At 37.2% G+C, this 22220-nt stretch overlaps 1 protein-coding gene across 2 annotated transcripts; it reads left to right on the top strand.

Annotated features, from left to right (window-relative positions):
* The first annotated feature begins 40 nt into the window (after positions 1–40).
* On the top strand, positions 41–21234 carry GPATCH11 (G-patch domain containing 11). Of its 2 annotated transcripts, none has more exons than XM_043982843.1 (9): positions 41–193; positions 2303–2390; positions 5370–5596; positions 10242–10283; positions 11206–11326; positions 11468–11558; positions 13208–13327; positions 14876–14957; positions 20967–21234. In XM_043982843.1, exons 2-9 carry the CDS (start codon positions 2344–2346, stop codon positions 21020–21022), a joined length of 786 nt encoding a protein of 261 aa, XP_043838778.1. In that variant the 5' UTR covers positions 41–193; positions 2303–2343; the 3' UTR covers positions 21023–21234. The 2 variants fall into 2 exon arrangements, with proteins under 2 accessions (XP_043838778.1, XP_043838779.1); XM_043982844.1 differs by lacking the exon at positions 20967–21234 and adding an exon at positions 20179–20926.
* Positions 21235–22220: the final 986 nt, after the last annotated feature.

Raw genomic sequence — 22220 nt, forward strand, 5'->3', positions numbered from 1 at the left:
GTGCGAGTTGCAGGTGCCGCTGACAGAAGCCACGCAAGCGCACTGCGCGCCTGAAGCGAAGCTGCTGCGATGTCCCAGAGTGCGACCCGTCTCCTGGGAGGAAGCTCGCGGCCTGAGCGTGGAGTGGGTGAGAGTCTCACAGATCAGTGTGCGAAGAACTCGCAGTCTAAGGGGGCGCGAGCTGGCCGGAAGAGTAAGAGCGGACGACGAGGAGGAGGGGCGGGGGGAAGGGGTCGGAAAAAGGGAGAAGGTAGAAGGGGTCGGAAGAGGAGGGATGAAGGAGACAGAGGACTGGAAGGGGAAAGGAGGGGCCAGGGATACGGGAAGAAAAGAAGGGGAAAAGGAGGAGGAAGGAGAACAGGAAGGAAGACAAGGGAAAAGAGCAGGGGAAAGGAGGAAGGAAGAAGGGAAGGGGGGGGGACGAGCAAAGGAACAGGAAGAAAGGAAAGGGAGGAGCGGGGCCAGGGGAACCTAGAGAAGGGAGACGAGGGAGAGGGGAAGTGGGGACAAGGGAGAAGGGAAGAGGAAAGGAGGGAGGAGGAAGGAAGAAAGGAAAAGTAGAGACGGCAGAGAAAGAAGGGAGGGAGTGAAAAGGGATAAGCGGGGCAGGGAAGAAGGGAGAGTGGAGAGGACTAGGGAGAAGGAAATGGGGAGACTAGAGGGGACAAAGGAGGAAGGAGGGAGAGAAGGGCAATAAGGGGACAAGGGAGAAGAAAAAAGAGAGGAACAAGGGAAGGGGATATGAAGGAGGAGGAAGAAGAGGGAGGAGGGAATCAGGGAGAAGAGAAAGGGACAAGAAGGACAGGGAGAAGGGAAGAAGAGAAAGCACGTAAAGGGGACAGGGAAGAAGGAAGAAGAGAGAGGAGGATGGGGAGGAGGGAAGGCAAAGGAGAAGGAAAGAGGAGAGAAGGGAGAGACCAGGGGGACAGGGAGAAGAGGAGAAACAGGGGACCAGGATAAACAGAAGGAAAGGGGAGAGGCGGGACCAGAAAAAAAAGGGAGGAGGAGAGGAGGGGTACCAAGAAAATGGAAAGGAGAAAGGAAGAGAACCAGAGAAGAGAGAAAGACAGAGGTGGGAGACAAGGACAGAGAAAAGGGGAGAATAAGATTCCAAGGGAGAAGAGGGGAGGGGAGAGCCAGAAGGAGGAGAAAGGACTGGGGCAAGGGAGAAGGAGGAAGGGCACAAAGGTGAAAAGAAAGGTGAGGATTCAAAGACACATATAAGAAAGGAAGAGGCGGCAGCTAGGTGGCACAGTGGATGCCCTGGATTCAGGAGGATCTGAGTTCAAAATTGACCTCAGACACTTAACTAGCTGTGTGACCCTGGGCAAATCACTTAACCCAATGAATGCTGACCTCACTGAACAGATTTAAGGGGAAAGAAAAGTGTGATAAAATAATGGGATTTAGCAGATACTCAAAGGCCCACCAGGAGATTAATCTAAATTGATTGAATTAAGTGAGAGTGATTGACTGCTAATTGGCCTACAAATTAACTAGATTGTAATCTAGTTAGATGAGGCAAACCAGTGCAGCTTGAAGTAGTGTGTAAGGACTACCCATGCTCCAGACCTATAAAAAGCTTCCAAGATCAGTTTGCTAGGGAGTTCCTGATTGAAGCAGGCTCCTGGTGGAGGACTTGAGGAAGAACCTGACAAGGCTGGAACTCTAGGCTAGATAGGCCTTTTCTTAACTTTCTGAACTCCATGTGAATACCTGTATGCTTTAATAAATGTTTAATGCCCAGAGACTGGTGCTAAAGCTTCTAATTTAAGGTGATCACACAATTTAGATTTTAAACATCATAAAAGTTTAGTTTTAGATAGGTAAAATGCTAGTTCTTAATATAGGTAAAAATTATTTGTAAGTAATTTAATATCCCCATCTGAAGCTCAGGTCAAAGTTCAGGGTTGGAATTGTAAAATAAGGAATCACATTTAGAGATAATTGTTGAAATCATGAAAATGAATATCCATAATAGTAGTTTGGAAAATTGTTTATTACATTAGCCATTTTTCAAAAGTCTCCATGAGCTACTTTATTCTTGCTTTTTGTCATGCCTTGAAGCCTTTGATCATTTGTCATGTTTTAATGCAGATTCAAATCAAAAGTGGGAATATGCCTTCTTAAACTCATATTTTGAGATGATTTCTATCACTGGAGATTAATTTTGAAAGACATTGATGCTGTGAAATTGACTTGACGATACCAAAAATATTCAAAGGGCCCAAATTTTTCTTGTTAATTTAAGTATAGCTTTTAGTTTCTGAAAAATAATTACAAATTTAACTCCTTTTTATAGCTAAAGTTGCCATATAAAGAAGTTCAGAACTGAAGATAAACATGGCAGAAGAAGAGGACTATATGTCTGATTCTTTCATTAATGTGAAGTAAGTAAATATGTACCTCCTCTATTCATGTTGTATACAACAATAATGGTTGATTCACAAGAAAAGAAGGAAACCAAAAAGGAAAACTGTAGTATTACAAGGTTTCAGCCTAGAAGTTTGTTTAGAATTCAGCCAGTCTTATATTCTCATTTCATAGTCGAGGTAGTTGAAGCTCAAAGAAGAGAAGTAATTTTCCCAAGTATTTAAGAGAGCTATGATTCAAACTATCTTACAATCACTATCTTACAGTCTCAAAACTAGTAAGATCCTACATCAATCCAGTACAACTCATACCTGAACAGAAACCTCCTCTGCAGCACCTCTACTAGTGGTCATCTGTCCTTTGCTTGAAGACTTTACAAGGCTACTAATTCTATTCTGGGTCAGCTCTAATTCTTTTTTTTTATTCTTTAAGAAATTATTTATTTTTGACGTTAAAGAAAAATTTGAGTTGCAAATTCCATCTCTACCCCCTCCCCGACCCTGAGAAGGAAGCCACGGGATATCCATTTTGCCTGTAAAGTCATTCAGAACATATTTGCATATTAGCCATGTTACCAAAAAAGCAAGAAAAATAAAGTGAAAAGGTTATACTTCAATTTGTACTTAGAATTCATTAGTTTTCTCCCTGAAGATGGATAGCAGTTTTCATCATGAGTCCTTCCAAATTGTTTTGGATCATTGCACTGATTAGAGTAACTAAGTATTTCACAGTCAATCATCATTACAATATTGCTGTTACCGTGTACAGTGATCTGATTCTGTTCACTTCAATTTGCATCAGTTCATGTAGGTCTTTCCTGATTTTTATGAAACTGTCCCCTCATCATTTCTTATAGCACAATAGTGTTCCATCACCTTCATATACCACAGTTTGTTCAGCCATTTCTCAATTGATGGGTATCCCCTCAATTTTCAGTTCTTTGCCACTACAAAAAAAGAGCTGATATAAATACTTTTGTAGACATAGGTCTTTTTCTTTTTTCTTTGATCTCTTTGGGTCAAAGGATATGCACAATTTTATAACCAGTTGGAGATAGTTCCAAATTGTTCTCCAGAATGGTTCGAGCAGTTCACAACTCCACAGCAGTTCATTAGTGTAACTATTGTCCCACATCCCCTTCATTATTTGTCATTTCTGATAGGTTTGAGATGGTACCTCAGAATTGTTTTAATTTGCATATTTCTAAATTATTTAGATCATTTTATCATATGACTATAGATACCTTTGATTTCTTCTTTTGAAAACTGCCTGTACATATCCCTTGACCATTTATCAATTATGGAATGGCTCTTATTTTTGTAGATTTGACTTGGTTCTCTACATATTTGAGAAATGAAGCCTTTATTTTTTTAATAGTATTTTACTTTTTCCAATTACATGGAAAGACAATTTTTAATGCATTTTTTAAAATTTTGAGTTGCAAGTTTTCTCTCTCCCTTCCTAAGATAGTAAACAATTTGATGTGGGTTATATATGTGCAATCACGTAAAACATTTTCACATCAATCATATTGTAAAATAAGAAACAGATCAAAAAAATATATAAAAAGTGAAAATATGCTTTGATCTGCATTCAGACTTCATCACTTCTTTCTCTATGTGGATAGCATTTTTTATCATGAGCCCTTTAGAATTATTTTGGATCACTGTATTGCTGAGAAGAGCTAAGTTGTTCATAGTTGATCATCCTACAATGTTGCTGTTAATGTGTACAATATTCTGTTTCTGCTCACTTCACTTTGCATTAGTTTATGTAAGTCTTTCCAGGTTTTTCTGAAATCTACATGCTCATCACTTCTTATAACACAATAGGAGTCCATCACAATCATACCTCAACTTGTTTAGCCATTTCCCAATTAATGGTTATCCCCTCAGTTTCCAGTTCTTTGCCAATTTTCATCCATTTTTGTTGTCATTCTATCTTCTGGAACCAAGAAGTTTGATCTCTCTGCCTCATGATAACCTTTCACATACTTCATTATTTCATTGATTTAAAGCTAGAAGGGATCTCAGGTGTCATCTAGTCAATATCCTTTCTAAAATGTGGAACCCAAAATTGAATATAATTCACTAGACAAGGAGACAAGAAAGATAACAGTTTTGAGGGTTTGTCTTATTAGTAAATTTTACTGAATCCTTTTCAGATCACGCTCAGGTCTAGCTATACTCCTTCCCTTCAACTGAATCTACTCTTGTAACAAACAAAAATATTTAAGCAAAAGACCCCTCCAAATTTCTAGCTCTAATTCTGTCCTTTCTCCTGAGTTTCAGTCCTTATTTTTAGTTGCCTACTAATATTTCCTCTTGAGTCCTACTGTCTCATCTCAGATTTAGTCTGAAACTAAACTTATTCCCCCTCAGCACTTTCTTCCTGTCTCAGTTTCCCTTTCCTTGTCAGTGATATCCCTTTCCCCAGTTACCCAGGCTTAGAAATTTGATGTCATTTTTGAATCATCTTATTTTTCATTATCATTTCCAATGATATTAACACAATTATAATTATATCCAGTTTGTCACCATTTAGCGTTTCATTTTGCTTATCACATCTCTTTCATTGTCACAGCTACAATAATATTTCAGGCCTCATTTCCTATTTCTTACATATGATTTCCAGAGAGTAATTAATTTAGTGAATAAATTAATTCTCTATGAGACATTAAATTTCTATCCTCCATATAAAGATAATACTTTTCTTATATTATTTACCTCAAAATAATATTTATGAAATCTTTTTAGAATGTCAGGCATTACTAGAAACCAAACGATGTATGCTCTTGCTTTAATATATGTTAAGTGTTTTTGTTTCTTTTAAAATTTTATTATTTATTTTAACATATATATATTTTTCGGTGTTACTAATGGAAGCAGTAAATGAATGGGTAAAGGCAATGAAAAAAAATAATCAATTCCATGTAATACTAAATGTCAAAAAAAGCAAGGGCTGTCTGCATTATTAACCATGATGTTGTTGTTTAGAGAAGACATCAGACCTGGATTGCCCATGTTGAGGCGAGTCAGAGAGGCTCATCAAAAAGAAGAAAAGCATCTGGAGGCAAATCTAAAAAATAGACAGAAGAGTTTAAAAGAAGAAGAAAAAGAAAGACGTGATAATGTTTTGAAGAGTGCTTTGGGTAGTGAAAACAAGGGATTTGCTTTGCTTCAAAAGATGGGGTATAAAAGTGGACAGGCTCTTGGCAAGAGTGGTAAGTTATATTATGAAAATTAAATCAAATTCTAATTAAAATTTTAATTCAAAATTGAAATTTTTATGAGTAATAAGTATTTTAGAATGTTTGAGAAGAAACTGAAGGCCAGAGAGATCATAGGATCAAAGCTGGAAGGAACCTCAGAAGTCATCTGTCTAGTCCAAGCTCCTCCCTGTATAACATGTGTTTCATTCTCTCATTTTCTTAACTCCAATTTTTTCCCCCCCAGGGGCATTGAGGATTAAGTGACCTGCTCAGGATTACACAGCTAGTAAGCATCAAGTGTCTGAGGCCAGATTTGAACTCAGGTCTTCCTAAATCCAGGGCTGGTGCTTTATCCACTGTGTCACCTAGTTGCCCCTTCTTAACTACTTCTAAACCATGGCCAAAACACCCAAATCTCTCGCATTTCATTTAGGGCAAGGGATAATCCATAATCCCTTCATTATTTTGTTTTTGGGTTTTTTTGCAGGGCAGTGAGGGTTAAGTGACTTGCCCAGAGTCACACAGCTAGTAAGGGTCAAGTGTCTGATGTCAGATTTGAATTCAGGTCCTCCTGAATCCAGGACTGGTGTTTTATCCACTGTGCCACCTAGCTGCCCCATCCCTTCATTATTAAATTCAATCTATAGTTAGCAACACTTAGAATGGGAAGTAGATTGGATAGGGACCACAGTAAATACTGGGAAACAGTTGTGGAGCAGAGGTACTAATAACCAGGGAACAGAGGAGCAGCATCAGGGTGAAGAAAAGATTCTATCTTATTCTATTCTACAGTTTTGGCACTGCTTGAGGAACTACTTAGCTGGCTTATAGTGATTCTTCATTCTCCTTTTGAGTTTGAAAAGCCATTGTTTAAGCTATAGAATAAATGAATAAAAAGTATTTTTTAAAGCACTGAATATATTAAGCAATGAATGAAAAGCTCTTGTTATGTACAAAGTGCTGTGTTAAGTGCTAGAGATATACATGCAAGAGACAGTCCTATACTCAAGGAGCTTACATGCTAACACATCCAGTGTCTTTCAACAATTTAAAAAACTACTTTAGGATGTCAGAAAAGACCAAAATAAATCCCACTGAAACCTCGATATTTGGATGGCCAGGAAGATGGTGGGTTTGGGGGTGTTAATATTCAGATTTCATTTTGATGGTCATTTATGCCAAAGCAACATATATATTGGGCAGTATCACAGAATCTAAGAGTGCAAGAGAACTCAGTAACCATCTAGTCTAGTCTATAACTTAACAATAATCCTTTGTCTAGTACTGCTCTACTTGATGATTTCCAGTGAAGAGGGACCAACTGCCACACACCCCATTCTATTTTGGTCAGCTGTATTTATTAAGAAATAGTTCTTTGTATTGGGCCTAAATTTTCTTCTTTGCATCTTTTTTTCATTGTACCTAGTCTTTTTCTCTGGGCCCTAGAAGGACAAGTCTAATCTCTCTTCTACATGATAACCCTTCAGGTAATTGAAGGCAGTAAGACCCCTCACCCCCAGTGAAGTCTTCATTTGTCTGGGTCAAACACCCCATGTGTTCATTTAGCCTTCTCTTGCATGGTATAGTTTTCAGTACTCTTTACACAATAATCAGCTTCTTCCAAAAGATTTCCAGCTTATCCAAAAATGTGTGTGGTCAAAACTTATCATTATGCTTCTGATTCATTGTAACCAGGGCAGAACACAGTGGGAATGTCAACTCCTTCATACGTCTCTCAGTGCAGCTTAGGATATTACCTTCTTTGATAGACATGTAACATTGCTCATTCATTAAGCTTGCAAATTCATTGAAATTACACAAAGACTCCTAGATTTTTTCCAAAGAAATCATTGGTAGTCTATGCTTTCTTGCTCCTGTACTTCTTTAGTTTGATTTATTTGTATTCATATATACAATTTTCTAGTTGTTTCTGTTAGATTTTTTCTTCTTGATTAGCCTATCATTCTAGCTTGTTAAGATCTTTTTGAAGCTTTAACAATAATAATAATAGTTCCTCTTATCTGTCAGCACTTTATAAATATTATCTCATTTGATCTAGCAACCCTGGGAGGTGCTATTATTATTATTCTCATTTTACAGATGAGGAAACAGAGGCAATCAGAGGTTAAGTGACTTGCCCAATATCACACAGCTAATAAGTATTTGAGGCTGGATTTGAACCCAAGTCTTCCTGACCCAAGGCCAAGCATTCTATTCATTGTGCCACCTAGTTCCTCAGTGTCATCCAACATGTTAGCTAGCTTTCACAGCTTGGTGTTAAATTTTAGAAAGTTGTCTTAAGAACAGCTACAATTTATGTACCTCCTTTAACCTCATACATTATCTCGTTTGATCCTCACAACAGACTATTGAAGTAGATATTATAGTTATCTTTATTCTTCCTGTACATGAAGAAACTAAGTGTCTTGCAAGGTTGTGACACCAAGAATACCAAGGTGTCAGACATAGATTTTGAATCTGTATCATAAATTCTTTCCTTGTTTCCCTTCTATGTCTTCATTCAACTCACTTATTGTTTGTTTGTTTGTTTGCGAGGCAGTGAGGGCTAAGTGACTTGCCCAGGGTCACACAGCTAGTCAGTGTCAAGTGTCTGAGGCCAGATTTGAACTCAGGTCCTCCTGAATCCAGGGCTGGTGCTTTATCCACTGTGCCACCTAGCTGGCCCCCCAATCCAACTCACTTATAAAAATATGTGATAGCATGATGCCAAAGACAGATCCCAGGGGCATGCCCCTCTAAACCTCTTTTCATGTTAACATTGATCCATTAAGAATTGTTCTTTACTTCGCCTCATTCAGCCAGGGCTTTTGTTTCTGGTTTGTTTTTTTTCCCATATAACTGTACTGTCATCTATCTAATGTCTCTCCAGCTTAAAGGATAGCATAAGAAAATTTTGTCAAATGCTTTAATGAAATATAAATACACTGTTAAAAAAAGGAAACAAGGTTAGCTTGACATGGTCTGGCTTTGAAGCTATGTTCACTTATAATGATCAATAATTTCTTTTCTAAGTTCTCACAAACCATACATTCTAGATTTTGCAAGGAACATAAGTCATGCTTACTGACTTATGGTTTTCAAAGTGTATCTCATCTGAAAATGAGGACATTTGCCCTTCTCCAAGCCTATTCTTCATAATCCTTCATAGTTTACTAATTTTGGTGCAGCAATCATAACGTTATTTCTTTGAGTATCTTAAGAGTTAGTTTGGGGGCAGCTAGGTGGCACAGTGGATAGAGCACCGGCCCTGGATTCAGGAGGACCTGAGTTCAAATCCGGCCTCAGACACTTGACACTTACTAGCTGTGTGACCCTGGGCAAGTCACTTAACCCCAATTGCCTCACCAAAAAAAAAAAAAAAAAAGAGTTAGTTTGGGCCTAGTCACTTGAACTCATTAAGGTTTGTGTTGTGCTCTTTCATTAAAGGATAATAGGAATGTAGATTTAGAGCTGGAAGGAAATTTAGGGATATTTAATCCAACTTTTTCATTTTACAAGTGAGAAAACTGATAGAGAAAGGGTAAGTGTCTGAGGTCAGATTTGAACTCAGGTCCTCCTGAATCCAGGGCCTGTGCTCTATCCACTGCTCCATCTAGCTACCCCAATGTAATCATTTCTGAAGATTCCTGTTTATATATGGGTTGAACTGCCTGACCTCTGAGATACCTCCCAGTTCTGTGATTCTGTTACTTGGTACTAGCAGAAACACAAACATATTACACTTTCTGTAAATCACTGCAAAATTTACCTTGTCTATACTTGCTTGAAGCAATATTTTAGGCTGTTTGTAACTGTTAATTAAACCTTTTGCCTAATAGCTATGGCAAATTTCTGGTGACCATCTGTTCAGTGGGCAAGTCTACACCTTCATCAGTACAAGCTCTTGAACAAGGTTTAATTTATTAATGACAGGTCTCCCATTTTCTTAGTTTAGAATTATCTAACTCCTTAATTACCTTTAATTCAAAATTACAATATTCCTACTCTTATTTAACACAATCAGAATCCCTTCCACCAGCAGAAATCCATTTATCAGCAATCTTTCTGATTCAGTATCCTCACCTTGTTCTTCTTTTCCAAACTCTTCCATTCTCCTTGTACTTTACTGGCCATGGTGTTTTAACATGCAGTTATGTCTGATTACATAAAGCATTTATATGTGTTTTGAAAAGAAAATTCCTTTTTTTTTTGTAATAAACATTTTTATTTAAAATTTTGAGTTCCAAATTCTGTCACTGCTTTCCTTCCTCCCCTGTCTCCTCAGTGAGATGGTAAGCAATCAGATATAAGTTATACATGTACAATTATGTAAAACATTACCATATTAGTCATTTTGTATAAGAAAACTTAAAGAACAAAATGAAAGTGAAAAATAGCTTCAGTCTGAGTTCATTTCTTTCTTTGGAGGTGGATAGTATGCTTCATCATTAGTCCTTTGGATCTTGGATCACTGTATTGCTGAGAATAGTTAAGTCATTCACAGTTCTTCATTGAATGATATTGCTGTCGCTGTGCACATCATTCTCCTGGTTCTGCTCACTTCACTATACATCAGTTTATATAAGTTTTTCCAGGCCTTTCTGAAATTGTCCTGGAAAAGAAAACTTCTAAAAAATTTTTTCCTACTTTTTTCTAGGCAGTGGCATTGTTGAACCCATTCCTCTGAACATCAAAACAGGTGTGTAACTGTTTCTGAATTGTTATTTTAATTTCAAATACAAATTATTAGCCAAGTTTTTCTTTTCCTTTTCACAAGTCAATTTCTTTATCTGGTGATGTCAGGTCATAAGCACTTAGGAAATTTTTTTTTCATGATCGTTCTAGAAACTGACCTTTTCCTAGATAAATGTAAAGTAAATGTTTAAAGCCAGTAGAAAACCCATAAAATTTCAAGTTGAAAATAAGATAAATTTTAGCTAGAACCAAGTCAGTTTTAAAATCATGAGAACTGCTATTTTAAAATTTTTATAACACTAATTGAATAACATATATTTTAGTCATTCAGATTCTGTCAAGGAAATCACAAAGACAGATTTCCGCATTGGATAATTTCTGTAATATATAGGCTATAATTTAAGATTTAGAAACTTTTATTATTAGTTTATGTATCAATTCAATAACATTCAGTTTATTTTGGGTGCATGCATGAAAGCCATTACCACATTTTCCTTAAAAAAAACCAACCTCTTAAATTCATGATTTCATAGTTTGATTAGTATTACTGTATGTCCTTTTACTTTTCTGAGGTACAACTTGTTCTCAGAAATTTTTAACCTAAACAAACGCATATTTTTTTTCTCTCTCTCTTTTTTGTTTTCCCTAAGGCAGTGAGGATTAAATGACTTGTCCAGGGTCACACAGCTAGTAAGTGTCAAGTGTCTAAGGCTGGATTTGAACTCAGGTCCTCCCGAATCCAAAGCTGGTGCTTTATCCATTGGGCCACCTAGCTGCCCCCATATTTTCTCCTATGCAACTTTTTAAAAATACTCTTTGAGTGATTGAAATTTTTATATCCATACTTATAAGTTTTACAAATTTAAAGTATAATGTGTTAACATGAGAAAAATAGGCTCTCTCATCATAGTTCCTAATTTGAATAGGAAGAAGTGGCATTGGTCATGAGACATTAATAAAACGGAAAGCAGAGGAAGAACTTGAAAATTACCGAAGAAAAGTTCATTTGAGAAACCAAGCTGAAGAAAAAGCTGCAGATCAGTTTCGGTAAAATTTTTCAGGTTTTAATTTTCCCCCTTTTAAAATCTTACTTCTTCTTGTTCTACCAAGATATATTTCTTAATATTGGTGTGCACAAAATATTTGAACTGATACAAATGTGACACAGGTACAGTTTCTTTTAATCAGATTACGACTCAAAAGTAAAAAAGAAGAACTGAAGTTAGAAGGTGATCTTAGAAGAAGCCAGAGAGCCTGCCATCAATTAGACACACAGAAGGTAAACCTCTGATCTTGTTTTCAGATAAGCAGATTATTTTAGCATTTAAACTGACTTATATCATCATCAAAAATAATTCACAAAAATATTAAATATTTAAAATAATAATATTTGTCCAGTTATCTCAATTGAACAGCCCTATTGAATACCCACAGTCTAGTGCTGGTTGGTGATGATGATGAAGACTGAGACACTTCAAAATCTCTAAGCACCTTCAGAATCACCAAAGGAAGATTAAATTATGTTTAACATAGTTTTAGTACTAAAGATTTTTGTTTTGTTTTTACTTATTATTGGATTCTGAGAAGCTGGTAGCCTTTTTGATTACATATGATAAGTTGTCTTTTAACTGACACAATTTCTTTACTATGTCCAGATTGTATACTGAATCTTTTTTAATCAAATTGACTCTTTTTGTCAAATTGTATATTAAACTCTGTTTAAACTTAGGATCCTATCTCATGTCCTTTACATCAAGAGAGTAAAAATGAGTTACCTTGAAGTATGGTTATATATGAGTTCCTAATGTAAGGAATTAATTGTGATTTGGAGTTTTTATAACCCCATCTTTGTTTCATCATGGTCAGAAAAGATGCAAGCTTTAAAAGCCTAAGAGAAGATGGGTGTGTACTTCAAGAGACTGTGGAACAAACAACACAAAGAACATTTATTGAGTCAAAGTATTCAACTAAGTACCTAACCCCCACCTAGGAGTTCCCCCACACCCACATGAGCCTGGCCAAATTATAATGGGGACAGTTCAGGGAGTATGTTAAACCAATTGGAGACTCAACCTGGCTGTAGAACCACCCTTTCTGTGAGAGAGGCAGGAGGAGAGAGAACTCTGAGAGAGGGACGGGGAAGGAAGGGAGAGAGAGAGAGAGAGAGAGAGAGAAAGGGAGAAAGGGAGAGAGAGAGAGAGAGAGAGAGAGAGAGAGAGAGAGAGAGAGAGAGAGAGAGAGAGAGAGGGAGAAAGGGAGAAAGGGAGAAAGGGAGAAAGGGAGAAAGGGAGAAAGGGAGAAAAGGGAGAAAGGAGCTGGTGGTGTTTGATCTTTGGGCCTAACCAGGAGACACTGAAAAGCTGATTCTCCTTAGAACGGCAGATTCCAGGTGGTGGTGAGTTTGTGTTCCTTACAGCAAGGCTGGCTCATTAAGCCAGCTAAGCTGGAAACAAGTTTAGTGTTTGAGTTAGTTTTTGCCAGACCCAAGCTGTACTGAGTAGCTGAAGAAATAGAGCTTACTCGAGGTACCTGGGGCCTTTTTACCCTAGAGATTAGATTATAACTTTCTCTATCCCCTTTCTCATTGTTGCTAGCTTTATTAACTCCACTTGTGTTGTAAATTTTGTTACCGTTAATAAAACCTGATTTGTTTGTGGAAAAGAGGCCGTTAATCTCCTTTCTTATTAGTCTGGGAAACATAACTGGAAAGGAGGCAGTTTAGAGAAGGGGAAACTCTGGACCTAGAGGTCCCCCATTATTTTCTGAACCCCAATATCACAGTGAGCTACCCACTTAACTCCCCATACTAAATTTGGCCCAGATACTAAGTTCATATGGAAGTAATTGGTACAAATTAATGTACTTTTGTTAATGGTCTCATAAGTGATGCCTGTTATATACTGTAGCTCATGTAATACTTGTTTTAAGGATATTCAGGTTCCCAGGGAGCCATGGTACTGGTTCATGCCAGAAAAAGAGGAAGAAGATGAAGAAGAGAAAGGAGAGAAAGAACAGGAAGAAGATGAATATGGTGGTGAAGAATTAAGTGTAAGTTTTGATTCTCAGTTGTGGGTTTGTTTTGGGGTTTTTTTGTTTGCTTTTTGTGGGGCAGTGAGGGTTAAGTGACTTGCCCATGGTTACACAGCTAGTTAAGTGTCAAGTGTCTGAGGCTGGATTTGAACTCAGGTCCTCCTGAATCCAGGGCCAGTGCTTTATCCACTGTTCCACCTAGCTGCCCCCTTTTTAAAATTTTCTCATGAAAGCTTTAGTGATTCTTTTCTCAGTATCATAGTTAGGGTGCTTAAATTAACTTGGATTTTTGGTCAAATTTTGATTTTTAATATTAAATAGGGGCAGCCCACCAAAAAAAAATTAAATCTACAGATAATTTATAGTCATTTTAGCCACGATTTTAAATTTCTGCCTTAAAACTTATTTCCCTCTTGATAAGTATCTTCAGTGCTTATGTTTAGTTTTTTATTCTTTTCTTGCCTCTCCTGAATCTCTCAAAGTGCCCTTAATGAGTTTCTTCCCCTCAAAAATGTGAACAAAAAAAGAAGCAAATAATAATTGACTTTTTAATTTCTCTTTACAGCTTGTAAATTACTTTATGTATGTTACTCCTTTGAGTCTTCCATGACTTTGTGGGTTCAATAGTCTATGGATTATGCCCATTTTACAGAGGAGAATTCTGAGACACAGAAAAATTAAATAGCCTGCTAAATGCCAGCATAGCTAATAAATGGCAAGGTTGTAACTCAAAACGGTTATGCCAGTTAATCTACAAAAAAAAAAAAATATATCTATCCTTGGAATTAATAGCTACCACAAAGAAAAGAAATTATCTTATTTTCAAAATGTGTGCTGTTTTGCTTCACTTGTTAAAAAAAACCTTTTTTTAAAAAAAATTACTCTCTCCACAAAGGGGGTAAGTTGGTCTAGTAGAAAATATTTTCACCTTCATACACACTTGTTTGAGGCTAATCCTTGATCTGGTTCTGTTTAGTTTAGTCTCAGTGAATTTATTCAATACCTCGTTCCTTCATAACAGACAGCAGTTATTTTAAGGATAAATATTTTCATATATAACAGAATTAAGGAACTATGCATTTTGGGTTTGTTTGTTTGTTTGTTTGTTTTTGCGGGGCAATGGGGGTTAAGTGACTTGCCCAGGGTCGCACAGCTAGTAAATGTCAAGTGTCTGAGGCCGGATTTGAACTCAGGTCCTCCTGAATCCAGGGCCGGTGCTTTATCCACTGTGCCACCTAGCCACCCCAGGAACTATGCATTTTGGCCATATCAAGATACATTATTAATTTGTTAGTTCCAAACCCTAAACAACTGAAAGGTCATTGAAAGAAGTAGTAGACAGTGAGGGTATTAGTTGGCTGTGTATAATTTGGTACATTTGGTTATATTGAGTATTCATTTGTTACTTCCAAACTCTAGAAAACTAAAAGGTCATTGAAAGAGTTAGTAGACAGTGATAGTATTAGTTAGCTGTGTGTAATTTGGTATTGGTTGGCTGTGTATAATCAAATGAGTAGCAGTGAATAAGGGGGTCCACTACATGAAATGTCTTATTTTGTCCTTTAGGTACTGGAAAAATTACAAATTCTGACAAGATATTTAAGAGAAGAACATCGGTATTGTATTTGGTGTGGAACAACCTATGAAGGTAAGATGATCATGTTATACACATACACATATACGTGTTTGTATACATGTGCATACCCACCCACACAGGTAGTGTATATTTGTATGTGTACATGTGTGTAAACATGTACAACATATATGTTTTACATTGATTTGGTCATTCTTTTTGCCTTTAATACTCTAAAATATTCTCATTTGTTTTGTTTTTGAAGTAACACTTTACTGAATTTATATGTATTTTTCAATTTAACCATTGATTGGTGATTCAACTCATAATGAAATAAGAAGGATTAGAATTACTTAATGATCTATTTGAAATTGATAGTTTTGGGGGGCAGCTAGGTGGCACAGTGGATAAAACACCGGCCCTGGATTCAGGAGGACCTGAGTTCAAATCCAGCTTCAGATACTTGACACTTACTAGCTGTGTGACCTTGGGCAAGTCACTTAACCCTCATTGCCCTGCCCACCATCCCCCCCCAAAAAGAAACTGATAGTTTTCAAGACAACTATATTTACAGGAAAATTTTGCATTCATCTATTCCAAAAAAGGGGCAGGTAGGTGGAACAATGCATAGAATGCTGGGCCTGAAGTTAGGAAGACTCTTTTTCTAGGAGTTCATACCTGGCCTGTAAAATAAGCTGGAGAAGCAAATGGCAAACCATTTCAGTAGTTTTGCCAAGAAAACCCCAAATGGGGTCACAAAGAGTTGGACACAACCGATAAGACTAAACAGTTCCAAAAGAGATAATTTTAGGAGTCTAAAAATAATCTAGGTCCTTTTTATGCTTTAAAATACTTTCTTCGGGGCAGCTAGGTAGTGAGGGGATAAAGCACTGGCCCTGGATTCATAAGGACCTGAGTTCAAATCAGGCCTCAGACCCTTGACACTTACTAGCTGTGTGACCCTGGGCAAGTCACTTAACCCTCATTGCCCCGCAAAAAGCAAACAAAAACAAAAACAAACCCACAGCTTTCTTCTGTTACAAATATGTGAAAAACATATAATATCTGGTACACTAAACATTTAGTATTTCCCTAAATTGTGAGTCAGTAGAAAAGTCTACCTCATTATAAAATGGTGGTTACATTTGTCTAAGTTGCATCTGTTAACTTTATCTTTAAAAATTATTTATTTTAGTATATTAAAAGTCCTGAATGAAGTTTGATTTTTACAGCAAACTGAGGATATTGATATTTACTTACACAGGCACCTAATAAGTGTCAAGAGTATAATTTTGTCTGTGTGGAAACTATTTTTCAGATGACAAAGATCAAACATGTCATTTATAGTCTTTGAAAATGCCTGAGGAAGCCAAGATGGCAGAGTAGCAGGATAGCCTAGTTCCACATGCCTTGATTCCTATTTTCAGCTGCTCTATCAACAATCTGAGGAAACCAGACAGAGAAGTGATTGGGAAATCAAAGGAGAAACTAACAGGGTCATCTTACCAGCCCAAGAACATAAATCCAGCTTATACCCAAGTAACCAGTAACCAAGCAACTGTGGAATAGGGGTAGACCAGGTCCATGGACTCAGTTATCAGAGCTCCATGCTAGCCTAGTAGCTTAGGGATACACAATTGATCATGGACTTACTCCAAACTGGGTCAGAAATGAAGGGATTCTCAGAGATAGCCTTAGACTTAGCCTCTGGCCCAGGAGCAACATGGGATTTCCTAAAATAAGAAAGAGTATAGACTTAGTTCCCAGAGCCCCAAGTGTGGGGATGCTAGATCAACCACAACAGATCATGGACTGTCTTCTACCTAAGACAGCAGCTTGGATGTCTCTCATAGGAAGTAAGACTTTAGTTAGGACTTAAAGGAAGCCAAGGAAGTCTGTAGTCAGAGTGTAGTTGGTAGAGAGGATTCCAGGCATGGGGAACAACCAGAGAGAATGCATGGAGCTGAAAGGGTGTGATCTGGAGGAGGATCCAGCAAAGGAGACAGAGAAGAAATGGGCAGATAGGTAGGAGAAAAATCAGGAGAGAGGGGTGTCCTGAAAACCTAGAGAGAAGAGACTATCAAGGAAGAGTGTGTCAAAGGCTACAGAGGTCAAGGAGAATGAGGAATGAGAAAAGACTCTTAGATTTGGCAACTCAGGGATCATTAATAACTTTGGAATAGTTTGGTAGAATGATAAGATCAGAAGCCAGATTGTAAGAGATTAAGAAGAGAGTGAAAGGAGAGAAAGTGGAGACATCTATTGTAGATAGCCTTTCCATAGTTTAGCTACAAAGGGCAGAAGAGATTTTTAAAAAGATAGGAGGGATGGAAGGTTCAAGTGAGGGGATTTTCAGGATAAGAGGGACATTGGCATGTTTGTAAGCCATAGGGAATGATTCAGTAAAGCGGAAAGATTGAAAATGAATGAAAAAGTGGGGATAATGGGACAATCTGTTGCAAGAGAAAAGATGGAATGGGATCACTTGAACAGGTATTGGGATTAACCTTGGGAAAGGAGTAAAGCCACTTCATCATGTGAAACAGGAGTGGAGAAGAGAGTGACAGAAGGCACATGAGTGATGGGAACTGAGGAAGAGGGAATAGAAGGCAGCTCATGGCAAATGGCCTCAGAAATACTATATCTAGGCTGTGTAATTTAGAATTCTAAATGTGGGTTCTAATCTGTCCCCCCAGTTTTGGGGGGAAACTGACTAAAATCATTGATAAATGAGTTTAGGTTTTTTAAGGGTTTATTGAAAGGTAGTAAAAGAAAGAAAGATTGAGAACAGATTTCTTATAGCCTGAAATCCTCACTTTCCTAAACTCCCCTGTGAAGTTCCCTGCCCCCACACCAATGTCTCAGCCAAAAAGAGCAAGCTCCCTGTGCAGGCTCAGCTTCCTCCTTCCTGTCCCCTCCCAGATATGGGAGGCTCCTCAAGTAGATTGGTTGACTGGGCCAGAAGGTGGTCAAAGTTCAAAGTGTCAGCTTCTGAGAACCATGCTTTCTTAAGTACTCTCAAGTACCAGTCAGATGTGCTTAGAATCTAGTTAACTAGAAGTCAGCCATTAATCAAGTCAATTCAGTCAGTTTAAATCTCCAGATGGGTCCCAGAGTATCTGCTAAATCCATTATCTTAACACAAGGTCCGTGCTCCAAGGAGGACAAAGAAAGAGAAAAAGACCCTAGTAAATACTTTTGTACAAGTTCTTTTTTGTAATATCAAAGAACTGGAAACTAAGGGGTACCCATCAATTGGGGAAATGGTTGAACAAATTATGGTATGTGAATGTAATAGAATATTATTGAGCTATAAGAAATAAAGATTCAATTTCAGAGAAACTTGGGAAGACTTGTATAAACTGATTCTGAAGAACAGAACCAGGAGAACAATTTATTCCATCACATCAACTTTATAAAAAAGAACAATTTTAAAAGATTTTAAGAACTGATCAACATATTGATCAATTATGATTCCAGAGGACTGATGGAGAATAATGCTACCTACATCCACACAAGAAAGATGACAGACTAATATGTATAATGAGACACATTTTTGGATATGGCAAATATAGAAATTTGTTTTGTTTTACTAGGTTTATTTGTTATAAAGTGTTCATTTTTGTTTGGTTCTGTTTTCCAGAGGTGATATAGTGAGAGGAAGAAAAAAATAAATCCTTGATAATTGGGCCCAGGGTATGGGGTGGGGGAGGAGGATTGGCCCAGGGAAGGAAGGTAGGGAAACAGAAGAAGTAGCCTGAGACTCTGAGAGGTTAAATAACTTGCATGGTTACACAGCTAGCAAATGTAAGTAGTGGGATTTAAACCAAATTTTTCTTGACTCCAAACCCAACCCTATATCCACTATGCAATATTTAACTCTAAAAAAATGTAATCATAAAAATAATAATGAATCTTTCTCTAAATTCTTTCCCAATATTATGAGGTACTATCAGAAAGCCAAGAGCCTAAACTGCTTATTTTACCTCCTCCAAAGAAATACCTTAAACTATATCAAGACTTAATATTATGTCCCCAACTCTTAGAAAGTAGCCATGTAAGAAATGTCTATTTGAAAAATGTTTGTTTCTTTTACAAAGCTGTATTTGAAGACTTTGCCCATTATGTTACCCCAGTGTCCCTTAAAACTACATAAATAGCTACTAGAATTCAGAACCAAGAAAATATTTCTATTTCCATGTAAATTTTGGCATACTCCCTTTAGCACATCTTGACTACTGTAATACAACTATTAGAAGAGACAGAGTTTGAATCTAGGCCCCATAACTCCAAGCCTAGTGCTTTTTATACTATATAGCATATTAGGTTTCTTTTTTTTGCTTTAGTTGGTAAACAAGTATTTATTAAGCACTCACTATATTCCAGGAACTGTGCTAAGTTTTGGTGGGGAAGGAAAGCAAAAACAGCTCATGTATTCAAGGAGCTCACATTTTACTGGGTATGACAAACATAAAAATAACTAGGTACATACAAGATATATACAGGATTAAGGGAAGATAATCTCAGAGGGAAAGGCACTAGCAGCTAAGGAAGCCAGGGAAGCCAAAAGCAGGAGGTAAAAGTTGGATTCCAGCCATGAGGGACCACCAGTGAAAAGGCATAGAGACAAGATATGGAATAATTTGCCAGAATGACTTTAACATAGTATAAATGGAGGGGAGTAAAGTGTAAGTAAAATGTAAGACTAGAAAGGTAGCAAAATGATAGGTTGTAAAGAGCTGTAAATACCAGAGAACTTGGCATTTGATCCTGAAGGCAATAGAGAGCCCTTGGAGCTCATTGAACAGAGAGGTGACATAATCAGACCAATCTTTTAGGAAAATCACTTTGTCAATTAAGTGGAGGGTGGATTGGAGTGAGGAAAGATATAAGACAGACCAATTAGAAGGTTATTGCAATAATCCAAGTGAGAGGTGATGAGGGCCTGAACAAGGGTGGTGACAGTATGAGTGGAGAGTAGAGTACATATATAAGAGACTTTATGAAGCTAGAAACAGCAAGGTTTAGAAATAGAGTATGTAGGGTGAATAAAGTAAGGAGTCATGGATGACACTGAGTATGCTGGTCTGGATGACTAATAATAGGGAAGAGAGGCAGGTTAAAAGGAAAATTGATGAATTCTTTTTTGGATTTGTTGAGTTTAAGTCATATAGAGGGCATCAAGTTTGAGGTGTCTTGGAGACTGTTGGGGGTGATAGGACTGAAATTCAGGAGAGACTAAGAATGGAAAAAGATTTAGGAATCAATTACACAGAAATGTTTGTTCCACCCATAGGAGCAAATGAGGTCACACGGTGATCATAGAGGAATAAGAGAAGAGGGCCCAAGACAGAGCCTTTGAAGACAGCCATGAATAGTGAAAATGACATGGATGACAGTCCAGCAAAGGAGAGAGAGAAGGAACAATCAGATAAGTAGAAGAGAGCCAGGAGAGAGCAATATCAGAAACACCTAGGGACGAGAGAGCGTCCAGGAGGAAAATGATCAACAGTGCCAAATACTATTGCAGAAAGGTCAAGAAGCATGTGGATTGAGAGAAGGCAACTTTGGAGAAGGCAGGTTCAGTTGAATGATGAGGTCAGAAGCCAGATTGTAGGGAGTTAAGGAAAGAGTAAGATGAAAGGAAGTGAAAGCACCTTGTGTAGAAGTTTTTCTCAGAGTTTAGCCACAAAGAAAAGCCAAGATATGGTACATTAGCTAAAGAGGATGGTGGGATCAAGTGAGGATTTTTTAAATGATGGGAATGACATGGGTATGTTTGTGGTCATTGGGGAAGGAGCCAGTAAATAGGAAGAGATTGAAAATTAGAGTGAGAGGATGATAGTGGAGACAATCTGCTGGAGAAGGGGACATGGGACAGGATCCAAGAGCTAATTGTGGTATTCTGCTACTGTAACTAATTCCAGATACCCAGTATCTATTTCTTGTTCCTTTAAACTAGTTTTTTGTTCCTTTTTTTTTAACCTTCAGTTTCTCTGATACATATTTTACTACTGCAACCTTTTTATAAGGCTAGTTATAATCATAAATAATTAAAACATTTTTTTCCATCTCTAATTACAGATGAAGAAGATTTATCTTTGAACTGCCCTGGACCAACTTCTGCAGATCATGACTAAAAATTTTCCTATTAAAAGGGGATCTAGAAAATATCAGTGTTTCCTTAATACTTTGTATGGTTAAACATTTTAAATTTTACATATTTATTAACAAGGGCAATTAAGAACATAACTAGGATGATAAAAATCATTCATCAATATGTGAAAAAAGCAGGGTGCTATTTAAGAGCAAAAAATGTCATGGAGAATAACAATTAAATTTTCTAAACATATTTTAATTATGTGGTCATCAAGTATTCTGTTCCATCAGAGTTTTGGAGAATTTCAGCTCTTAGCTATGAATTCAGGGCAAGATAATTCTGAGATATTATTGATAGAATTTTGATTTTTTCCGCATTATTTTGGTAAGCAAATTATTTGGAGGTTTTCAGTCAGACGCTTAAAAATTAGAAAGGACCTTAGATACCACCTAGTCTGACATCCTGTTCATTACAGGAAACCCTTCTATAACAACCTTTGACAGATGTCATCCAATTTGAATACTACTAGTGACATATAACTTATTTCATTGTTGCACAGCTTTGCTTTTTATTATACCCATAGCTGCTTCCTTATAACTTTCTCCTATTGGTCTATAGTCTGAAGCAACATGTTAGCCTACCCCTTTTTCTATGTGACAAGCTAAATATCCCAGTATCTTTCAGTTGTTCCTCATTTTAATGTAATTTTTAGATTTTTTTTTTACCTTCTTTGTAGTATTCCAATTTCTTTTTGCCTATATCAAAAGACACTGTCCAAAACAGTGAAATAATCCAGGTGTAATTCAACCAGTATGGAAGAAAATAGTAGTTTCATTTCCTATGGTAAAGACACTGTATTTTTACAAATGCATTCAAAGATCACATCAGCACTTTTAGCAGTCATATCATCACATTGTCACCCAGTTAACTTGTGGTCATCCATAATCTTTATGGTGTTTTCAAAACAACTATTCTTAAACAAACCTTCCATATCCTTATTTATTCAATTTATTCTTCTAATTAAAATACAATATTTTATATTTATTTCTTTAATGTTTTGTCTTAATTGGTTTAAAGTAGCATTCTAGCCTTTCAAGGTCATCTTCTTGTTATCTTCTCTTGATAGTCCTGCTTTTTATATACCCTACAACTTTGGTAAATATGGCTTCTCTGTTTGTGGCCAAGTCTTTGATAAAAATGTAGAAAAAGGGCAGTGACAGAGCCCCTTGGCACTCCAC

The sequence above is a fragment of the Dromiciops gliroides genome, chromosome 2 (genome assembly GCF_019393635.1).
Source record: "Dromiciops gliroides isolate mDroGli1 chromosome 2, mDroGli1.pri, whole genome shotgun sequence".
Classification (NCBI taxonomy): Eukaryota; Metazoa; Chordata; class Mammalia; order Microbiotheria; family Microbiotheriidae; genus Dromiciops; species Dromiciops gliroides.